This window comes from Alosa sapidissima, chromosome 23 (assembly GCF_018492685.1).
Source record: "Alosa sapidissima isolate fAloSap1 chromosome 23, fAloSap1.pri, whole genome shotgun sequence".
Lineage (NCBI taxonomy): Eukaryota > Metazoa > Chordata > Actinopteri > Clupeiformes > Clupeidae > Alosa > Alosa sapidissima.
In genome coordinates, this window is record NC_055979.1 from 24,837,852 (window position 1) to 24,861,555 (window position 23,704).

Here is a 23,704-nt window from a genome sequence, read left to right on the forward strand (position 1 = left end):
CCGTGCAGTCAGGCAGGTACTCATCATTAAACTCATATTGAATGGTTTGTTTGTATGTTTCTCCAACTCACGCTAATTAACCTACTTGCCTAATGAGACAGACGCTACGCTAATGCTTATCACACACACACACTACTCACATAGAAAAACACATACACACACACACTGCAAGTGCATGCTCTTCAAGAACCCTGAGGGTGAGTGCCTGTGTGTGTATGCCTGTGTGTGTGTGTGCCTGTGTGTGTACATATGCATAAGAGCAAATGTACCATGTACTTACTGAACCAACGGAAAAGCTCTCAGACAGTTCATTGGCTATTAGCAGCCATCCACACCACACCGCATCGCACCACAAATCACAGGGTTTCATCTCCTCATTTCCCGGTGACTTTCACCAAGAACAAAGTCACCCCCACCCCCCCCCCCCCCGACACACACACACACCAGCCTCCATCCTCCACTGCCGCAGCGCACATTACAAATCACCACAGCTCCGAGTCGCCAGCAGAGAGATAATAATTACCGATGTTTAACTGCAGGGTCTTGTTCACGCTCGACAGCCTGCCTCTACTCCACAGGTGAGCGTGTGTGTGTGTGTGTGTGTGTGTGTGTGTGTGTGTGTGGGATCGATGCTCCTCTCATAACTGCAAGCTTGCACTCGTGTTCCCAATCCTAATTGAAAAATGGAGGGGGAGGTTTGTAATTAACGGTCTGCGGAGGCCATATAACTCACCGACGTCCCGGCTTTTTACCTCGCCGGCAGAAAACAGCAGCAGGGTAACAGCACCACTAGCAGCCTCTCAGGAGGACATTTACCGCATTTATATAAATATATATTATATATATATATATATATATATATATATATATATATATTTATGTTGCACCTGAGTCCTCTCAGGAGGACATTTACCGCATTTTCCGGACTATAAGTCGCATCGGAGTATAAGTCACACCAGTCAAAAAATGTGTCATGAAGAGGAAAAAACATATATATATAAATATATATATATGTTGCACCTGAGTCGCATGACCAGCCAAACTATGAAAAAAAGTGTGACTTATAGTCCAGAAAATACGGTACTTCACAGGCACAGAGCAGAGAGCACATCTGTTCCATTAAGACTGTTTGAGTCCAGTTTTAAATGCCTGATATCTTTCTGTCGCCGTCTACTCTGAACGACTGAACGTGTGTGTGTGTATATGTGTGTGTAGTGTGTGTGTGTGTGTATGTGTGTGTAGTGTGCGTGTGTATGTGTGTGTGTGTGTGTGTGTGTGTGCGTGTGTGTGTGTGTGTGTGTAGTGTGCGTGTGTGTGTGTGTGCGTGGTGTCGAGTCTCTCAGGCCCTAAATTAGCCGTGCTCTGTCCTAGTGCAGCGCAACGCTCTAAATAAATATGTCCCGTGTCGCATGTCGACCTCGTAAGGGTCCTGTTTAGGTTCCCCAAGCAGACCCCCCATGGGTACACACACACACACACACACAGGCCTATTTAGGTTCCCCAGGCAGACCCCCCATGTGTACACACACACACACACACACACACACAGGCCTGTTTAGGTTCCCCAGGCACCCCCCCCCCCCCCCATGGGTACACACACACACACACACACACACACACACACACACACACACACACACAGGCCTGTTTAGGTTCCCCAGGCAGCCCCCCCCCCCACCCCCCCCATGGGTACACACACACACACACACAAGTCTGTTTAGGTTCCCCAGGCACACCCCCCCCATGGGTACACACACACACACACACACAAGTCTGTTTAGGTTCCCCAGGCACACCCCCCCCCCCATGGGTACACACACACACACAAGTCTGTTTAGGTTCCCCAGGCACACCCCCCCCCCCCCCCCCATGGGTACACACACACACACACACACACACACACACACACACACACACACAGGTATGTTTAGGTTCCCTAGGCACACCGCCCATGATTACAGCATCATGTGAGACCAATTTATCCACAACTCTCTCACACACACACACACACACACACACACACACTAACCCTTCCTGGAACCACTCTATACAGAAATAAGCTTCCAGTGCTAACTGAATAAAAGGGCTTCATGTAAAACATGAAGGCTAGCCGACATGGAAGATTGAGGGTTGGGTCCAGAGCTGACTCCTCTAGTAAGGGGGAGGAGCTCCAGTATAGCACTCAGTTCAACCAGTGATTGCACAAGGTATTGACAAGCCATACAACAGAGAATAGACAACAAAATAAACTATAAAACATATATATATATATATATAGAACACATAGGCTACTACTGGCCAAATCCTCTCCAATTGTTAGAATTGGACTCTGGGCGTTTGGGAACAGCTGAGGGAGGAGGCTACTTGAAACTGTGAGTTTCGGTCGGTGTGAGCGAGCGACTTTCAGTTGACAGTAATTAACACCCTTTTGAACAATCTAAGCTGTGCGAACGTCAGAGGGCGGTCTACGCTGATGCATCATTAGCGAGATAGGAGGACAGCTGCATGCAATTCCTAGCAGCATAAAATTAGTGGCGGCAGCTGAAGCGTCAGCATAAGCGGCAGCCCTCGTTTCAGCCAGCCTCGTGTAAGACGGACGCGGTCAAGACGAGCAAGTTGACCTGTGCAAGTTCACCGAGCACAGGCACCGACAAAGGCAAAATGTGCCGTTCCACCATATCTGTTATCACCGGCCATTGCAGAAAACGGCATCATGCCAAAAGGGGCAGAAATCGCCTTAACCTCCAGCAACTTAAACGGTCCTCACCGACAGAAACCTCCTTCTCCATGGGCTTGTGGAACTGTCAATCCGCAGTCAACAAAACGGACTTCATAGCTGGCTATGCCAACCACCTTTCGTTGGAACTCCTTGCTCTCACTGAGACTTGGATCAAACCAGAGAACACTGCCACCCCGGCTGCACTCTCCACTAACCTTACACTATCCCACACCCCTCGCCCATCTGGACGAGGAGGCGGGACGGGCCTGCTGATCTCCAACAAATGGAAATTCACCCCGCTACTGCCTTCAAACAAATATGTCTCATTCGAATTCCATGCCATCACAGTGATCGCCCCAGCAAAACTCTACGTGCTGGTCATCTACCGCCCTCCAGGCCAACTAGGCGACTTTATTGACGAACTTGACACTCTGCTATCCTCCATCCCTGAGCATGACTGTCCGCTTCTTGTTCTCGGTGATATGAACATCCACTTAGATGCCCCAGGCTCAGCGGACTTTTTGGCCCTGGTCCACTCCTTTGACCTCGAACTGGTTCAAAGCCCACCGACTCACAAAGCTGGCAAAGAGCTTGACTTGATTTTCACTCGGAACTGCAGCACAGACACCCTCACGGTGACACCTCTCCATCTTTCTGACCACTTCTTCATCCAGTTCAACGTCAGCCTGACAGAACAGCCTCCGGCTCCTCAGCCGATGGTCACGTTCCGCCGCAACATCCGGAACCTGTCTCCAACGCACTTCTCCTCTGTGGTTGCCTCCGGTCTACCTCCACTCAACACCTTCTCCTCTCTGGAGGTCAATGAAGCCACTGACTCGCTCTGCTCCACACTGACCTCGTGTCTAGACGAGCTGTGCCCTCTTACCACAAGGCCAGCTCGATCCAAACATTCTCATCCATGGCTAAATGATACCCTCCGATCGCAGCGCACCAAACTCAGAGCCGCGGAGAGGAAATGGCACAAATCCAAACTAGCTGACGACCTCAAAAACTACCAGACACTCCTGACCTCCTTCTCAGCCAGCATCACTGCTGCTAAGACTGCTTTCTACAATGACAAAATCAACAGCGCTACAGACACTCGAAAACTTTTCTCAACCTTCAAATCGCTACTCAACCCTCAGCTGCCTCCTCCTCCATCCAGCCTTACTGCAGATACCCTCGCCTCATTTTTTACAAACAAAGTGGCGGCAATCAGCAGTCAATTCTCTACATGCCCACTCAACGCATCTGACTCAGATACCGCACTCCTACAACCTCTAGGGACTGCTGGAACATCTTTTTCAGCATTCACGCCTCTCTCCGAGAGTGAAGTGTCCAGACTCCTGACATGCAGCCGTCCTACCACATGCTCGCTGGACCCTATACCTACGAGCCTACTTCAGTCCATCAGCCCGACCATCGCTCCAGCTATCACACATGTGATCAATGCCTCGCTAACCTCCGGCACATTTCCAACAGCGTTCAAAATGGCCCGGGTAACACCGTTACTTAAGAAAGCTTCTCTCAACCCTGCTCAAGTCGAGAACTACCGCCCTGTCTCACTACTGCCTTTCCTATCCAAAGGCATTGAACGAGCAGTCTCCAAACAGGTCTCTGACTTCCTTTCACAGAACAACCTTCTGGATCCAAATCAGTCTGGGTTCAAAAGCGGCCACTCTACCGAAACGGCTCTGCTGTCTGTAACAGAAGCCTTAAAAGAAGCCAGGGCGACCGCTCGGTCATCAGTACTCATTCTGCTTGACTTATCGGCTGCCTTTGACACGGTTAATCACCGTATCCTTCTCTCTATACTCGCTGACATGGGAATCTCCGGTTCTGCTCTCTCCTGGTTTGAATCCTACCTCACAGGACGCTCGTTTAACGTATCATGGCTTGGTCAGCTATCTGCACCTCACCATCTCACCACAGGGGTCCCCCAGGGCTCAGTGCTGGGCCCCCTCCTCTTTGCTATCTACACCACCTCCTTGGGACAGATTATCCGTTCGCACGGCTTCTCATACCACTGCTATGCAGACGACACACAGCTCTATCTGTCCTTTCCACCTGACGACCCCCTGGTTTCAGCACGGATCTCGGATTGCCTTTCAGACATAGCTACATGGATGAAGGCACACCACCTCCAGCTGAACCTCTCAAAGACTGAACTGCTGGTCATCCCAGCTAAACCTACCATACACCACGACATCAACATCAAATTTGACTCCCTGTCTGTTTCACCGACCAGGACTGCAAGAAATCTAGGAGTTGTTCTCGACAACCAACTAAACTTCTCAGATCATGTTGCCTCAGTCGCCCGGTCATGCCGTTTCGCACTCTACAACATACGGAAAATCAGGACTTACTTGACTCAAGATGCTACCCAACTTCTGGTTCAGGCAATAGTCATCTCACGACTCGACTACTGCAATGCCCTCCTGACAGGTCTCCCAGCCTGCGCAGTGAAACCACTTCAGATGATCCAGAACGCAGCGGCGCGCCTGGTCTACAACCAACCCAAAAGGGCACATGTTACCCCGCTGCTCATCCAGCTACACTGGCTACCTATGGCGGCCCGCATCAAATTCAAGTCTCTAACGCTTGCCTACAAAGTAGTCTCCGGTTCTGCTCCCACCTACTTGAATGCCCTCATACAGACTTACACTACCTCCAGACCGCTGCGCTCCTCTGACGAACGACGTCTAGCTCTACCACCGGTACGCTCAAGCCAATCCAAACTTTTCTCATCTGTTGTTCCTCGTTGGTGGAACACACTGCCAGTTCCTACAAGGGCAGGGACATCCTTTTCCACGTTCAAAAAACTCCTGAAGACCCAGCTCTTTAGAGAACATCTACTCTCATAGCAACACTTACAACAAGTCTTACTGATCCTAGCACTCACCAGCCGTTAAACTGACAAGTAACTGTTAAAATACAGCACTCACCGACGCACTTATTCTTACTGTACTCTAATGTGTTTTTTTAAACTGTCCTAAAATTGTGAGAATTGTTCTAAAACTTACTGTTTACCATGTTGTTAGTCGCTTTGGTTAAAAAGCGTCAGCCAAATGTAATGTAATGTAATGTAATGTAATGTAAAACCACGTGTCTTGCGGGTCTCCTGCATGCCTGTAATAATATTTGTTCTCTCACTGGCTTATGGGTGGACTGTAAATCCTGCCATGTTAATTCATGCTCTTGTGAAAGTGATGTGTGTGTGTGTGTGTGTGTGTGTGTGTGTGTGTGTGTGGGGGGGGGGGGGGGGGGGGGGGTTAGAATGCTGACATGCGTCTGGCTTACAATAAGCTCCCCGCCCCCAACTCCACCCTATTAATAATGCTCCGCCTGCAGTACGCACACTTCCAATCAGTCAGATGCACCGTGCACAGGGCTGGAGTGGCGCTAGCCTGCTGTTTACGTTGTTGTTGTTTACGCTGTTATGGACGTCACATAGTCTACCTGTACGCCTGCTCAGAGCCGCTTCTCAACATTCATGGTTTCTTAATCTCAGTTTGCAAAAAGTAAATAAATACACAAAAAACGTGATGATCGCAAACATCATCAACCTCAAATCCTTTCATATACGCTCCAGTATATGAAAGGATTTGAGGTTGATGATGTTGATGATGTATATACACTATTCTATTGTCCACAGCGCTGTCAGTGTGTGTGTGTGTGTGTGTGTGTGTGTGTGTGGGGTGTGTGTGTGTGTGTGTGTTTATGTTTGTGTGTGTGGTGTGTGTGCTCCCTCGCGCTCCACCCAGTGCAGGATTGCGCCTTATGACGCAGCGTCCCGTGCCGCACGAGGGTTTCTGGTGTCCCTGTTTGCCCCTGGCCTGGTTGGCCCCTGGTGTCCCTGTTGGCCCCTGGCCTGGCCGTTGGGGCGGCGGCGATGGATTGAGGCTGGGCGAGGCTCAGGCAGCTCCTCGGAGGTTTGTTGAGGTCTGCCGAGGACCGTCCACCCCACAATGCACTGCTGCCCGCGAGCCGAGGCTAAAGGGCAGTAATGTGATTTTAACGTTATACAACTCCTAATCCAGCTGGGCCATTTCCCTTGTCCCCAGCGCATCACACACACACACACACACACACACTCACACACACACACACAATGGAAGTGCTCTATTCTCCACTCTTAATAACATAAACACACACAATCATAGCGTTCACCAGAAAGAAACAGTGGGTCATCACCACTGAGCCCCGAGCGCAGAGAGCAGTTTTACTGTAGGGCTCGTCTTCAAAAATACAAACGTCTGCTGTTGTTTGCCCTAGCGTGACTCTCAGTGGTATAAATGCAATCTCAGTCTTGCAGAATGCTCGACCTGTGTCTGCACTGACTGCACCACTTCACAAAAGGAAGCGTCAATCTGATCTGATGTGGTCTCCACGCTCTCAGCTTCCACCTCTTAAATGCTAATTGGGTCGTCACCTGAGTTGCCCTGGCGCCCAAGAGGACAAGTTATCTACTAGAGGACCTTCTATTGCCGGTGCAGACGTTCTGCCTCACGAGCCAATCATATTCCTCTGTCCTGTTGAGCCGCTTCCAGTTTGGCCCCTCCCCCCACAAATGACTGTGGTGGCCGTAAAACGCGTCAGTGCCCTAAACAAACTGCATTACTGCCACAAGGCAAAGTACAGCTCAAATGACATAGTAACCAAAAGCATTTCAGTTATTTAAAAATACATATCTGTGACAGCGATAACCACCCAATGTTACAAGACTTCTCAAAAGGGAACATGAGATAGCTTGTAGGCCTCATCATCATTAAATGTGGACAGAACAAAATCAAAACGAAGTCAAATTCGCTTGAAGGTCATCTGAAGGTCATCTGATTCCTGTCACAGCTTTTCCTCCCTTTGTGTGCTGAGGAAGAGACACTCTAAGTCCCCGCACCAGACCCGGCCTTTCCCGCCCTTCACCACTGGTGCTGGGAAATCCCCCTCGTTCGTCAACAAATGCGTCGCTCTTTTCCAGCTCTGTGCTCTTTCGCCGTGCGGTACAGTGAGAGGCAGTTGAACACACCTGCAGCTCAACGCCATCCGCTCCCACTTACAGAGCAACTTCCTGCCAGTGGTCGGAACAACAGGTTTCGTGCGTGAGAGGCAGCTACACCCCAGTCCTCTCTCTGCACTTTCATTAGCAGGATTGGAAATCATGTGCACGTGTTAATGGGACTCTCTTGGATACGTGGGACCGTGTAGTCGATGTAGTAGCACTGTGTTGACCAGCGAGGGTACACAGGCTGTAGAGTGGACAGAGGGCACACACACACACACACACACACACACACACACACACACACACTGGCTGTAGAGTGGACACACACACACACACACACACTGGCTGTAGAGTGGACAGAGGGTACACACACACACACACACACACACACAAACACACACACACAGGCTGTAGAGTGGACACACACACACACACACACACACACACACACACACACACACAGGCTGTAGAACACTGGCTGTAGAGTGGACACACACACACACACACACACACACACACACACACACACTGGCTGTAGAGTGGACACACACACACACACACACACAGGCTGGCTGTAGAGTGAACAGAGGGTACTACACACACACACACACAGGCTGGCTGTAGAGTGAACAGAGGGTACTACACACACACACACACACACACACAGGCTGGCTGTAGAGTGGACAGAGGGTACTACACACACACACACACACACACACACACACACACACACAGGCTGGCTGTAGAGTGGACAGAGGGTACTACACACACACACACACACACACACACACACACACACACAGGCTGGCTGTAGAGTGGACAGAGGGTACTACACACACACACACACACACACACACAGGCTGGCTGTAGAGTGGACAGAGGGTACTACACACACACACACACACACACACACAGGCTGGCTGTAGGGTGGAAAGAGGGCTAATTAAGTCCCCTCATTACATTCCACAGCAGCTGCCTGCAGCCCCCTCAGTGCTCTGCTCTCACATCCAGCCCACTCACGTCCATGATAATGATCATGAGCTATGTGATGCTCTGCAATGAATTATTAAGGGGGCTCCGGGAGGACAGACATCACACACAAACACACACACACACACACACACACACACACACACACACACACACACACACACACACACACACACACAAACACACACACACACAAACACACACACACACACACACAGCTGGGTGGTGCCTTCCTGCCCAGGGAGGACAGACATCACTGGCGGGCAGTCGGCTTCAGCTTCACTGGTTCCATTCATGAGATAACTCTGGCCGGTGACAGATGTACGTTTTAAAGGGGTGCCCCTGTACAGTCATAAAGCAAGTAAGATGACGCCATTGTACAGGAAGACAAACAAATCCTATATTTTTCAATGTATTCCTGAAATAATGGCATGTCATTAAATTGCTTCTCTCCATCTATCAAATTAATAAAACGTTACTGGCATGATGAACTGTTTTACAAAATAGGGCCCGGTCTGAGTGTCTGAGTGGGTTTAAGCGTACGCGTGCTTTTACCATCTGAGGATCATATTACTGCAGAGAGAGCACTGGTCTGTAAATGCTAGGGGTGTGAATCTCTCATGTAAAAGACGATACGATTCGCATCTAGATACATGGGCACGATTCGATACAAGAAAAGATACATGTTCATAAAAATCGATGCGATGCGATTCGATGCAATTCGATGCAGTTCAAGAATGGAAAGCATTCTGAAATTTTTTTTATAATTTGCTCAAGGTGCACATTGATTTTATATTATCAATTATCATGGTCATGGTTGTCAATTAGGCAAAAAAAAAAATGTGTGAATTTGATGATCATACTGTATACTGAATTGAAATGAAAAAAGAATAGTCTACATTTCAGTCAGACACTGCAGCCAAATACAACATAAAAATACATTTTTAAAGACTTTATAGATTTTATAGTATTATAGAGTTATGTGTATCTGATTGTTTTCAAGGAGCTGTAACCTATTGTTGAGGTAAGATACCGAAATAAAATAAAACAGTGCTTAAAACACTCTTGGCCTTTTCCTATGGCCTACAAGAATAAAGGCCTACATATCAATGAATTCTCTGGGCCTATTTTGTTCCAACGGTAGACCTAATATGCAGAAACCACAAGTCTGAGTGATTATGAACAAAATAATAATAATTTGTGCATCGTTTTAGCAGCAAGGGACAAATTATTCTTTAACATTAAGGACATCCCTTCATCAAACATAAAGTAGGCTACTCTGCAGATTATCGTTGCTGTTTAGGAATGCTATAGTAAGTGTTTAATTACGCGCTGGATTTTGAAAAACAAAAGAGTTCGAGTGCGAGTTGTCACGTGCTTATGTTGCAGTAGATGTATGGGTAATGAGGTCCTTTGACAACTTTGGGCAATGAATGTAGCCCAAAACAAACTGCATTACCCACAAATCCGTGCCACGTGTAGTTTCAAAACCGGGAGTGGGATGAACGCGCTACTTGCAACGTAAATGAGAGTCTAAGCGAGCAGAAAAGGTTGTGATCCGATTCGTAACAAGTAAATCGATATAACGACCGGTTCATTTCAGTTTTATTCCGATACGGTGCTTCGCGTATCGATGTAGCCGTATCTTACACGTTAAAAACAGATACCGATACGTATCGGTTAATCTTTACACCCCTAGTGAATGCCATTCCGTATCTGAGATGGGTTAGAGACGAGGTCTTTAACGTGCCTCCAGTTTTCTTTCTACTTTAGATAACAGGAAATGGTGATGATCTGCCCTCAGCACTTCCACCCCCATCCTTCTTCCTCCCTGCCTCCCTCTCACACGCTGTCTGTGTCCATTACACACACACACACACACACACACACACACACACACACACACACACACACACACAGCTGGGTGGTGCTTTCCTGGCATTTACAGAGGCAGCACACATTTGATAACGAGTCCCATTTACCTCCACCATGACTAACAGCATTGCCGTTTCAACACTTGGGGGGAAGGGGGGGGGGGGGGGGGACAGCAGAGGACAGATGCCGCCTGGCTGCCTGGTAGAGTCAGTCACCTGACCAGTCTCTGACCAGATGGTGGAGAGGGGGATGCTGGTCAGCTGACCCTTCCTTGAAGGGATAATCGTCTTTAGCGGGTGAGGGAGCAATGCTGCTAATTAACGAAGCCCTGCAGAGCCAGGGCTAGAGGTGAGCGCTAGCGCTAGAGACCTACAGCCTGTAGTCACACGGCAGACACGGCTATGCCTGGGAGATGTCAGGATTTAAACGGCCCGACAGAAACAGAGGTGTCTGACCTCAACACATGTTTAGGAATTTATAGACACCCAGAGCTTAGAGATAAGTGTGTCCCTCTCTCTCTCTACCTCCATCCCACTCTCCTCTCTTTATCTCTATCACTCTCTCCCTCTCTGTCTCCCTCTATTGCTCTCTCCATCTTCCTCTACCTCTATTGCTTTCTCCATCTCTCTCTACCTCTATTGCTCTCTCCCTCTCTCTACCTCTATTGCTCTCCACACATCTCCCCTCCTCTCCTCTCTCCTCCTCTCCTTTCCCCTCACCTCCTCTCCTCACCTTTGTCCTTCTCTCCTCCTCTCCTCTCTCAGACAGTACAGTACAATACAGTATCTGTCTACAAATGCCTAGATTCTCAAAATACTACAGTTGGCTTCTTTCGGTCGCATTCTCTCACTTCCTAAATGCAGGTGTGCAGCTGTTATTATCAGTGTGCACAAAGACACACTAACACACTGGAGATAAAACACCACAAATTGCTGAACTAGCCTACAAACCCAAAAATGCACCCCTCACCTTAAAGAGTTTTCTCCTTGAACAAAAATAGCGCCTGAAATAAAAAAAGCTAACCCATAAAAAGACAACAAAAAAGTAGAGAACGCACACGGGGCAACCGTGGCCTACTGGTCAGCGTTTCGGACTTGTAACAGGAAGGTTGCCGGTTCGAACCCTGACCAGTAGGCACGGCTGAAGTGCCCTTGAGCAAGGCACCTAACCCCTCACTGCTCGCCGCTGTTGTTGCAGGCAGCTCACTGCGCCGGGATTAGTGTGTGCTTCACCTAACTGTGTGTTCACTGTGTGCTGAGTGTGTTTCACTAATTCACGGATTGGGATAAATGCAGAGACCAAATCACAGGATCAAAAGAGTATATATACTTATACTTACTTAGACTGCCCATTGTCTACCTGACCAACCCAAAGTCTCTGAGCTGCAGACTGGACAGTTATAGCAGGTCTTTCCATCCCTCCAACTGGGAATTTTCACCAGAGCCATTTATAGTCTCATCTGTGTATTATATCTGTCTATGACTGCTTAGATGTACTGTAGAGCTCAAATGGAGATGAGACACTCGAGAATGTGGGCTTCTTCGGTCGCATTTTCTTACTTCCCAAATGCAGGTGTGCAGTTATTATAATCAGTGTGCACAAAGACACACAAACACACTGGGGATTAAACACCACAAAATGCTGAACTAGCCCAAAAATACAACCCTCACCTTAAAAAGTTTTCCTTGAACAAAAATAGCCCCTGAAAAAAAGGCTAACCCATAAAAGGACCACGAAAAGAGGAGAACGCACTAGACTGCCAATTGTCCACCTGACCATACCTGACCAACCCAAAGGCTCTGAGTTGCAGACTGGAGGGTTAAAGCAGGTCTTTCCATCCCTCCAACCGGGAATTTACAATCAGGAATTTAAAATGCATTAGAATCGGTGTATGAATTTACACTGGCAGCCTTTATGCGTGGATTACGGCTGTTACAATGAAAGGAAAGTGTATTATTATTTCACTTCTATTTTTAGAATGTCTGTGAAGCGTTCACAACACATTGTTGTGTCACGTTACAGTGTTAGTGTTGTGTTATAGAGACGGAGGTAGTGTTAGTGTTGTGTTATAGAGACGGAGGCAGTGTTAGTGTTGTGTTATAGAGACGGAGGTAGTGTTAGTGTTGTGTTATAGAGACAGAGGTAGTGTCAGTGTTGTCCCATTATAGAGACGGAGGCAGTATAAGTGTCGTCACATTATAGAGACGGAGGCAGTGTTAGTGTTGTGTTATAGAGACGGAGGCAGTGTTAGTGTTGTGTTATAGAGACGGAGGTAGTGTTAGTGTTGTGTTATAGAGACAGAGGTAGTGTCAGTGTTGTCCCATTATAGAGACGGAGGCAGTATAAGTGTCGTCACATTATAGAGACGGAGGCAGTGTTAGTGTTGTGTTGAGACGGAGGTAGTGTTAGTGTTGTGTTATAGAGACAGAGGTAGTGTCAGTGTTGTCCCATTATAGAGACGGAGGCAGTATAAGTGTCGTCACATTATAGAGACGGAGGCAGTGTAAGTGTTGGAGACTGGAGACTGGGGATGTCAAAGCTCCACCTGACACAGGCCAGTGCTCTAATCATGCTCCTTCTGAATGCTAAGATGCCCATTGATGTGTGGTCTTAAGGCACACTCTCATTCCTGTGCAGTATGCCTGAATCAGCACCTGTGTAGTGCCCTCTGAATAACTCATTTTTTTTTTTTTTATTTTCCTCTGATTCACTGCTTCTCTCTGCACATCAGGGTGCGCTTACACGGAAAACACACGCAGACCGCTCGAGAGCCGCATAGGATTCGTTTGCACTTCAGAATGTGTGAATGGGCCCTAACAGGCCAGCAATGCAGCCATCTCCACAGTGTGTTACGGTGGCTGGGTTTCCCTGACTCAGCTTACTGCCGACACAGTGCCAAGTCCACAATTGAGCGCTTTAAATGATTTAAACGCATAGGTTTTCATATAGATTGCAGCAAAGTAGTCTCAGGCACTGGCCTAAAATTCAAAAGTTCACATGATGAGGGCACATGATGTGTGCGTCATCACAGAATACATACTGTACACACACACACACACACAGTATCAGTTCTGCTTCTGGACATCTGTTCAGATAAAAACAGATATGATTCTAAGTACAATATTTTGAGTCCATTTTGATCCTCACATTCTTGGCAGCATTCAGATGTCTCTCAGCACATCAGAACCCTTCTAAATCAGAATGTGAAAGATTGGGCTTCTCTTTGAATGGGCTTCTCTCCTACAACTCTCCACACCTCCCTGGTCCTGAATGGACTGGAAAGGGCCCACAAGTTATGACAACCATCCAGGTACATCGTTTCTATGAGATCTTCAGAATCATTCCGGTGAATACACCAGCTGACTTGCTATTGACTAGCCTATAGTTTTGTGCTCTGGTTTGGCAATGCTGTGAAAATATCAAAGCAACATTTATCACACCACATCACTAAATACGGTACCAAAATAGTGTGCAAAACAGCTGCTGTGATGTACAGTAGGCTACCAGGCAAGTCTGTTAGCTAGCTAGCTCGCTAGTCTTACAAAGACTTCATGATGCCTCTTTAATGGTTCTTCAGTCCCACAGCTAGCCCACATGACCAGTGCAACTGGGCCGTTCTTCCCTGCACCACAGCTAGCCCACATGACCAGCTGGTCCGTTCTGTTTGATCATGTGACTTCTCCCTGCCCTCACGCACGAGTCAACATCAGCCGAGTCACAGGCTGCAATGGAGAGAAGCTTTCATCATTTACTATTGAAATGTTTATCTTATCATCTGTTCATTTGACAATCTTTGGGTTCTCAGGTTAAATTTGGTGCTCTGGATCATTCATACCAGTAACCCAGTAGTAAACCAGAAGTGCATACAAGAGTTTTACTGGCTGCAAACACATACAGGAAAGCACTAAAGAGAGTGGTTCCAAAACGCAAAATCTTGTATTTGTATTTCAGGTAGCCTAACATTAATTAGTTGTGTTGTGTTGTTTTGATGAAGTAAACTGCAACTCCACAAATATTACCAGAACAAAATGAAAAACAAGTAAATTATGAAAATTCATCCGTATAGCTTTTTGGAACCAAATCAGTAGTCTAAACAGTGAGCAAAGCCACATCTTTAGCAGAGTGCTGAAGGTATAACAGCTGATGGAACAGCAAAGCCACATCTTCAGCAGAGTGCTAGAGGTAGGACAGCTGTAGGAACAGCAGACTCAGATGTTGCTCACCATCCTCAGCAACATCGCGCCTTATCTCCACAGCTCCACCATCTCTGAAGGGCTCTCCTCACCACCATTAAAATTGCAGCTCCACACACCTTCAACACGCAGCCATGTCCATGCCAATACTCGGCTAAATTATGATCACGGCTTAGTTCCACTCCTGCCTCTCTAGTCCCGTCTCTCCTTCTCCCTTCACGACTCTGTCCACATGAGCCAAGTCGGGTAAAAAAGGTTGGCCGCTCTCTTAGCTGATCTGTCTGACTGTCTGACCCCCCCCCCCCCCCCCCTCCCCCCTGTTCTAAACCCGACCCCTTTGTTCTCACATGATTATCAACTGATGCTGTGCTTGAAGAAGAAGAAGAAAACCTAGAGGCACTCCCAGACCAGACTAGTCAAATAGGAAACCTAAAACCCCGGATAAGAGTGGACCACACAGAAAAGGTACACAAGGGTGTGTGAGGAAAAACATCTTGATTTTGTCTGGTGATTTAAGTATCATCGCTGTTGGGGGAGAGATGGTATTATACTGCATACCCTCAGTTGAAAAAGGAGACAGAATGAGAATGAAGTGGGGGGTGGGGGGTAAAAACAAATAGGGAGGAAATGAGGGAGACAGAGACGAACAGACGGTTGAGGTGGAGGCAATAGAGGCTTAATTCTCTGGCACAAACACATCTCACAATTCCCATCAGTGTGTCTGTTTGTGTCTATGTGTGTGTGTGTGTGTGTGTCTGTGTGTGTGTGTCTTTGCCTGTTTAAGGTGACAGGAGCAGCTAAAGCTGGCAGGACTTGATCAGATAGATTCAAACCTTTTCAGAGCTTGTCATTATCTGCCCCAGTTGCCCGGGCGGATAGCAGTGCAAAGGTACACGAGTCCTGATGATCGGGGTCAGGGGCACGCTGGGCCAAGCTGGCATGCATGCCCGCCCCGTCCCCCCCTCCATGGGACCCACTGGCACATGAGACACCACCCTGCCTGTGTGCCCTTCAATGACCTCAGACAGGAGGGAACTAAAGTAGCCCAAAAGGTCCCTGCAGTGTCAGTGTGTGTGTGAGTATGTGTGTGTCTGTGTGACTGTGTGTGTGTGTATATAGTGTGTGTGCGTGTGTGAGTATATAGTGTGTGTGTGTGTGTGTGAGAGAGAGCGTATGTGTGTGTGTTTGTGTGTGTGTGTGTGTGTGTGTGTGTGCGCGCATGTGAGAGTGTGTGTGTGTGTGCGTGTGTGTAAGTATATAGTGTGTGTGCGTGTGTGAGTATATAGTGTGTGTGTGCGTGTGTGTGTGAGTATATAGTGTGTGTGCGTGTGTGAGTATATAGTGTGTGTGTGCGCGTGTGTGTGTGTGTGTGCGCGCGCGTGTGTGTGTGTGTTTGTGTGTGTGTGAGTATATAGTGTGTGTGCGTGTGTGAGTATATAGTGTGTGTGCGTGTGTGTGTGTGTGCATGTGTGTGAGTATACAGTGTGTGTGCGTGTGTGAGTATATAGTGTGTGTGTGCGCGTGTGTGTGTGTGTGTGTGTGTGTGTGTGTGTGTGTGTGTGTGTGTGTGCATGTGTGTGAGTATATAGTGTGTGTGCGTGTGTGAGTATATAGTGTGTGTGTGTGTGTGTGTGTGTGTGTGTGTGTGTGTGCGCGTGTGTGTGTGTGTGTGTGTGTGTGTGTGACTGAGAGTAGCAGTCAGGGGACTCCTACTCTTCCTCTCAGTCACAAGTGATTTACAGTATCCATTACCAGGAGAGAAAAAAATGTGCATGCTGCTAGGAAGTGAGTGTGTGTGTGTGTGTGTGTGTGTGTGTGTGTGTGTGTGTGTGTGTGTGTGTGTGTGAGCGCTCCTAGGAAGTGCCTTGTTTGTAGACACTTAAAACAGAACTGAAAGGCACTCACTGCCTTTTAGTAGACTCGCATTCGTTTTCATTACAGTGTAATGTCAGGGTGTCCCGAGACCAAACGAGGCTCGGCCACTAACATGTGTATAACCCGTGGATCAGAAAGCACAGAACAGGTTACTATAGAGAGAAGTTGTGTGAGAGACTTAAAAAGGAGAAAAAGAGAGAGGGAGGGAGAGGGAGTGAGAGAAAGAGAGAGGGAGGGAGAGAGAGACAGAGGGAGAGAGGGAGGGAGAAGGTGGGAGAGAGAGGGAGAGAGAGAGAAGAGAGGGAGAGAAAGAGAGAGGGAGAGGAAGGGGGAGAGATAGAGGGGAAGGGAGAGGTAGAGAGAGAGGGAGAGGGGGAGAGAGAGACAGAGGGAGAGAGAGAGGAAGAAGGTGGGAGAGAGAGAGAGAAAAGAGAGGGAGAGAAAGAGAGGGAGAGAGAGAGGGAGGGGGAGAGAGAGAAAGAGAGGGGGAGAGAGAGAAAGAGAGGGGGGGAGAGAGAAAGAGAGGGGGGGAGAGAGGGAGAGAGAGAGAGAGGGAGGGAGAGAGACGCTTATCACAACAAATTAGTGAGCATGAGAGGTGCCCATCATGCTCCACTTCACTCTCTCTCCATTAGGCAGACAAACCCTCTTTGAGCTGGAGCATTACATCATCGTGTGATTGTGTGTGTGTGTTAGCACGAGATGGACCATCTCCATGAGATGCCATGGCACGATCCCCCCACCCCACCCCACCCCCCAACCGAACCGTCCCACTGTCCCAACCACACGACATACCAATGGCAGAAATGACACTCAGCTGCAATTGGTGCACCACTCCACAAAAAAACAATAAAGTAGTGAGGGTCTCACTCACGAGGCAGCATCAGCACAGAGACCCCAGCTCTCTGCTATTGTATTGTTAATTTTCTATTATTATTATTATTGCTGTTTTATTACTTGTAAAGCACTTTGGGTCAACTGTAGCGCTAAATGTGATATTAAGAATATGGTGACTTGACTTGACCCGATCCTGTGATGGTGCGGGGCATTGTGTGCTGTTCTGCCACGACCCCGTTTACGTCTGGTGCCTTTGAAGTCCACTTGAAGAGGGCCTCTCAGCCACGACCACGTCAGGGCACAAAGAGGCGATGAGTGCTTCAGAAGCCCTGCGCCAATAGGCCTCCTTTAAAACCTAGTTAACTGGAATGGGTCTTCAGTGGACCTCGGCCAACGGGGGACTGTACAGTCAGATATCATTTTCTGCCATAATAATAAGATCTGCCCTCCTCAGCACTCCTCAGCACGACTTCCTCACTGACGAGGCCATAACCCAAAGAAGAACATTACAGCACCAATGTCCACACACACACACACACACACACACACACACACACACACACACTTCATATCACATGCATCACAGTTTTGGGGATATGAGGCAATTGATCAAGCTGATTCGTTTAGTCTATTTTATGTCCAGAAAAAAAAAAACCCTGCTGGTTGGAGGGAGACGCCATTAGTCTGTGTTTCCTCTTGGATATGTCAGTAGTAAATATCGATCGCCGCGAGGAAAGAGGCAATTTTGTTATACTACAATAGTTAGAACTACAGGAGTTTAAAGAGGTAAACGCAGGTGAAGCGCAGATGAGGCGCAGATGAGGCGCAGATGAGGCGCGAGTCCATGTGTCATTAAAAACGTCTGTTTTTACAGCAGCGTTCTGGATGAAGACATGGACACATGGGCAGGGTCTTTTCATGAGCCTCAAATGTAACCACTCTAAATAGCTGCATCGTATTTCAAAGCAATGGCCTTTTCAACACTGCAGGATGTTAATCCTTTTAGAATTGCTAATATGCTTGTTGAAAAAAAGCACAAATGTGCCATTGCAGTAACCTTTTTCAAGGAGCAGTCTGCATGCTATGGTGGTCGAAGTAAAAGTAGTTTCACCTGTGATTAATTATTAAGTGTCTGATGCAAAGGCTTTTATTTTGTTAAGTAGACTACTACAGGGGAAAAAAATGGTTTATTATTAAATAACAAAAACAATAGATATTTCAGCCACCAAGATGAACTCTTAATCTTTACAAAACAATAGGAGATGTGTGCTGTTTTGCAGGAGGCCATCAAGAGAACAACACAAAATGAACAACACAATGATGATTAGCATTGTAGATAAAGGAGGAGCGAGATTGCCGCGGAGACAGGAGATTTGTAGGGATGCTGCCAGTGATCGCCAGGGAGACGGGAGAGACTGTACCCTTCGCAAAAAATGTGTGTGTGTGTGATTTCCCAAGACACTTCACACTCTAAAAAGGCCCTCCCAAATCAGTCGAGCTATCCTGTTACACTCAGAGATCTGAAGTAAAGATCCCGATGCTTGATTAACTGAATGACTTCAGATACTACCCAAACAAGTGGAATGATAAGAGTTGTCGTTGGAGAGGGAAAGGAGAGGTGGACAGGAGAGACAGAGGAAAAGGAGAAAATAAAAGAAAGAAAGAAAGAAAGAAAGAAAGAAAGGCTGAAGAGAACACTGTGTTAGCAGTGTGGAAATGGTGAGCTCGTTTTCTTCTCGCCTGTCTCTCTGAATCACCACTTAGAGCTTGCTCTTGTGAAGGCGAGCTGACAGGTCTGAAGAAGACCATGTATTGTGCTCAAACTGTGCTTCTGAAATGACAATTTCACTTTTTCTGCATCAAAAGGAAAGCTCGGTTATATAAGAGCCCACAGCGTTACCCAATCATAACCGATGCATTCAGAGGAACACTGGAATAATGGCAATGCTTTTCAGGAAATAGACTTCCTTTAATATACCTTTAATGTAGACTTCCTTCAATATGCCTTTAATATAAATTGACTGCCTTTGACACTGAGCAACACACAGTGCCTTTTCCCCTGATGTGAAACATCTCTGAATGCTTGATCCTTTTTTAAGTTAACATTAATAAAAGTTGACATACATAAATGTAGCCTACTAAAACAAAAGTTGAATGTAATAATTTGTATATGTCCTTTTAGTAGAATACATCCAGTTTACCTTATCCTCTCAAATAATGAGACTGCATTTCAAAGCTTGAGATGAGCAAGAGAGTTGGCATGGTCCATAAGCTTATTTATCTCATGGCAACAGAATTTAGTCTATGAACGAACCATACAAACAATAGCATTATGCCGCGCTTCATTTCAAAAGAACTGATTCATGCTACAAATAAAATAATATATTGGAATACAACATTCTGAATATGCTGATGATGTTAGGAGAGAGAGAGAGAGAGAGAGAGAGAGAGAAAGAAAATTATCTATATTTCTACCGCAGTGTCACAATGTCACAGGTAGATTCAGGGACACTTGAATCATCAGTGTATGTGTGTTTTAGCACTGGTAGGGAGCCTACTGTCACTTCACAGCCAATCACTACAGACCACGGCAACCCTATGTCCCACCACCACCAGCCCCCAACCATGTATACAGTACACACATAGGCATGCATTCTATTCTCTCTCTCTCTGTCTCTCTCTCTCTCTCTCTCTCTCTGTCAGAGAATACCAAGTACACAGGGTGGTGTCTACATTCCACTGATCAAGATGAACTGGGTTTGAAACTGGCCCCTCCCCACACCTACCATGCCCACCAACCGGCCACTGGTTACTGGTCATATCTGCACGCAAATGCCAGCCAGGTCAATTTCAGATTAACTTCTCATGTGCAAAGCTGCTTCTCGACATACATGTCACTAAACCTCAACACAACGCAACACTTTACGTTGGCCCTGGACACCAATTAATAGTGTCATAATGTCTAAGTGTACATCTGTCCGTAATATTGAACTGCAACAATTCTGTTTACTTATGTTTATTAGATGCCATTAGCAATAAGTGTCAATAATGGCTTGTATATCAACCATCAATAATATGGTTTTGATGGGCTGGAATGAAGTTTTCCCAAGTTAAATAAGTATTTGTAAATTTGTAAATGGCTTTCACTGAAACAGTAATGCTTTCAGTTTGATATATGATAACTAAAGTAAAATAAATGTAAACAACGGAGGTTTTTATATATTACTGTAAATTAGGAGCCTTGACTGTAATATGTTATGAAATGCTGTATTGGCACCGAGGATGGAGAGCTTGGGACAAGCACAACCGCCATACTGTGTTTCCACACTCTGAAACATTCTGTCATCACGCTGCACATTCTGTCTGCGTCGCAGCCAGAGATTTGTTTTTTCTGTCAATGCGTCCGCTTGCAGGTGTTCTCATGACACAAGCAGTGGCCTTCAATGGTAACTGTGGGGGTTGCCGCCAACATTGTGCATATTTACCTTTATGTGAGAGAGTGACTTTAGTGTGTGTGTGTGTGTGTCTGTGTGTGTGTGTCTGTGTGTGTGTGTGTGTATGTGTGTGTTGGCTGCATATCCTTAAAGGTTAATTGAAATATTCACACAATTGTACAATTACTTACCAAACCTTACCAATCTCACAAAATAATAGTTATTTGTATTGCAATTACCACAGCAAGTTGTAGACTTTGACAACTAGATTGGTGTGAAACCTTTCAGCTGTCCCTTGCTAGCTGCAAACAGAAATTATGCAGCAACAAGCCCTTTGAGTATTTCCCACTGACAATATAGGGCAGGCAACCCTTATATTGACCATACAGATGGACCAATATACCAAAGCAACTGGATTATGTAATAACTATTTACTACGATCGGTTTAATTTTGCATCAGAGCTTTTGCCATGCTTGAATTTATGTTAGATGATTTTTAAGGCTATAAAGTTATTTGTTCAACGGGCACAAATCTCCATACAATGAAACAAGATCTGAGATAACATCAGCTCAGAAAACTATGCTCATCTGTCTGAGCTTGTTGGGGTTGCAGTAACAAGTAGTGAGGAGAACCTTTAGTTGGAAGTATTTGACTATGTAATTATTTATAGGGATTTTAGTTGTCTTATCATGTTATTACCAAGATCTTACTATAATATTTTGGTTATTACTGTTAGGCGAGTTACAGTAGTTCTTCCACAGTGGCATAACCCTGTAGGCTACAGACTTCAATATTAACTCACATTTGCGGCTGTTTGTGAACCGTGGCTCAAGTGAAACCGGTTCATCACGCTGTCTGTGAGTTGGGCTTCTAAGCTAGTTACATGCCAGTTATTGTTAAATGGCCCTGGGGTGACTCGCGCTTTCCGTTTTAACTTTTCAAACCTCAGCCGTTGTCCTGCATAGTGTTTCTGCAATACGAACTGTCATTTTGTGATTTGGTAAGGAATTGTAAGCACCCTTCATATTCAGTTTAAAAAGACCTTCCGCTGTAATATCACGGAGAGCGTTGTTGCTCTTTTTCTAATGACCAACAAGTTGGCATTAGGCTACACGGGTACTCATTCAACAACGCAAAATGCTAACGTTCAAACAGGCTATTACTTACGTATCTGCTGATGAGGTTCCGAAGCGTGCTAAAATCCATTCTTGCGACAGGTGCCAGGTGGTCTTGCTCTGTCTTCTCCTAGGGGCTGATCTGAACGTTTGGGCTAGCTAATTTTAATTTTCACACTCCGTTCCATGACTGTCGAGCGGTCTCCCTTTTGATTCAAAAGTGACAGTCCAGACGGCTATTGTATTTTTCCTATTTGTCTGTAATCAACAGCTATAAGGTAACTTAGCCTAACGACTCGAAGACCGAGCGGATTTACAATTTGGACTTCGGTAACACACGGGCATCTTCAGACTTCAGACTAGCGGACAACGCATTGTTCCTTCTTCGAAAGATATATAGAAACGTCTATGCACAATCACTTCTTCTTGTCAACTGCCCCCTCTTGCTATTTTAGCGTCCTCCTTCTCCCCTCACCTTCCCCGTGCCTTCAAGTCGTCGCGACTCCCAGTAGTGGCCACTGAGGAGCTTTTCTCTCATTCGACGTCACTGTTGCCTCAAGCGCCTGCGCACTTGTAGGTCACACCCACTGGAAATTTTAATTATTGAGGCATGCACGCCCCATACCGCTTGAATATTATAACCAATCAATTAATCTTGCCGAATCTTGCAGATTACTTATAGACAGTTAATAATACCCTTTACACTATTATTTATTCAGATTTTAAAAACTATAGTATGGTTAAAGAGCACACATTTGGCATGGACTGAGGCTACGTGCATACTTAGTTTAGGCCTATGTGTCTGGTTCTTAGCAGACGCTTTTGTCCAAAGAGACAACAATTACAATAAACATTGTTATTAAACATATTTAGGCTACTTCATGTGGTTCATGTGCAAATATTGACTTCCATGATTAGGGTTGGGTATCATTCAAATTGTAGCCTATGGATTCTGATTCCAGTTTATCAAGTCCTCATTTTGATTCCATTATGTAAAAACAATGTGGAGATAAAATGTAAATATATCTTTACTTCTTATTCAAGGTAGGCTAAGCCTAAGGTTCAGAAGATGAATATTTTTGTACTGATCCCCAAGCATTATGCAATAAAACACAAAGGCCTAATAGGCTAATGCCTGCTGATCAAATGCAGACGTTGTTTTGGTCTCTATATGTCTCAAAATAGGTGACTCTTCACTTGTCTTTGTTTGCAATGTTAAGTGGCTATGTTTAGGAATTAATTGCCAAATGAAAAACAAAACAAAACAAATAGCCTATATTTCTGTTCTACTAATCGATTGCAGTTCTTTCTTATCAATTTTACTCAATTCTAATATTTTGGGTCATAATTCACAAATTATTGGAGTAGATTTCGTGGCAGATGTCGCAGATATTGTTAATAGCCTATAGTGACTGTTTACATCATAATACTTTGACGGGTAATCAATTAGAAAATTAGGCATACTAAATAAGATTTACTATACTTTTCCCAGGGAATTGGGCCCACTCTAAAAACCATGGAGACGATGGATTGATTAATTGGATAATTTTGATGGATGGATGGATGGATGGATGGATTGATGGATAAATGGTGGTTTGGTGGTTCATAAAGTGTTTTTTGAATATGGCTTAGTACAAAAAGTGCAATGAAATTAAGTTAGCCT

General features: G+C 46.0%; 1 protein-coding gene across 6 annotated transcripts in view; it reads right to left on the reverse strand.

The window, feature by feature from the left end:
* The window catches only part of atp11a (ATPase phospholipid transporting 11A), an 86,736-nt gene extending 64,193 nt beyond the window's left edge, over positions 1-22,543 (reverse strand). For all 6 annotated transcript variants that reach the window (XM_042079683.1, XM_042079685.1, XM_042079686.1 and 3 more), the window contains exon 1: positions 22,094-22,543. In XM_042079683.1, coding sequence (XP_041935617.1) covers positions 22,094-22,132 — 39 coding nt within the window. In that variant the 5' untranslated portion in view covers positions 22,133-22,543. The remainder of the gene's footprint in view (positions 1-22,093) is intronic.
* Between the last annotated feature and the right edge of the window lie 1,161 nt (positions 22,544-23,704).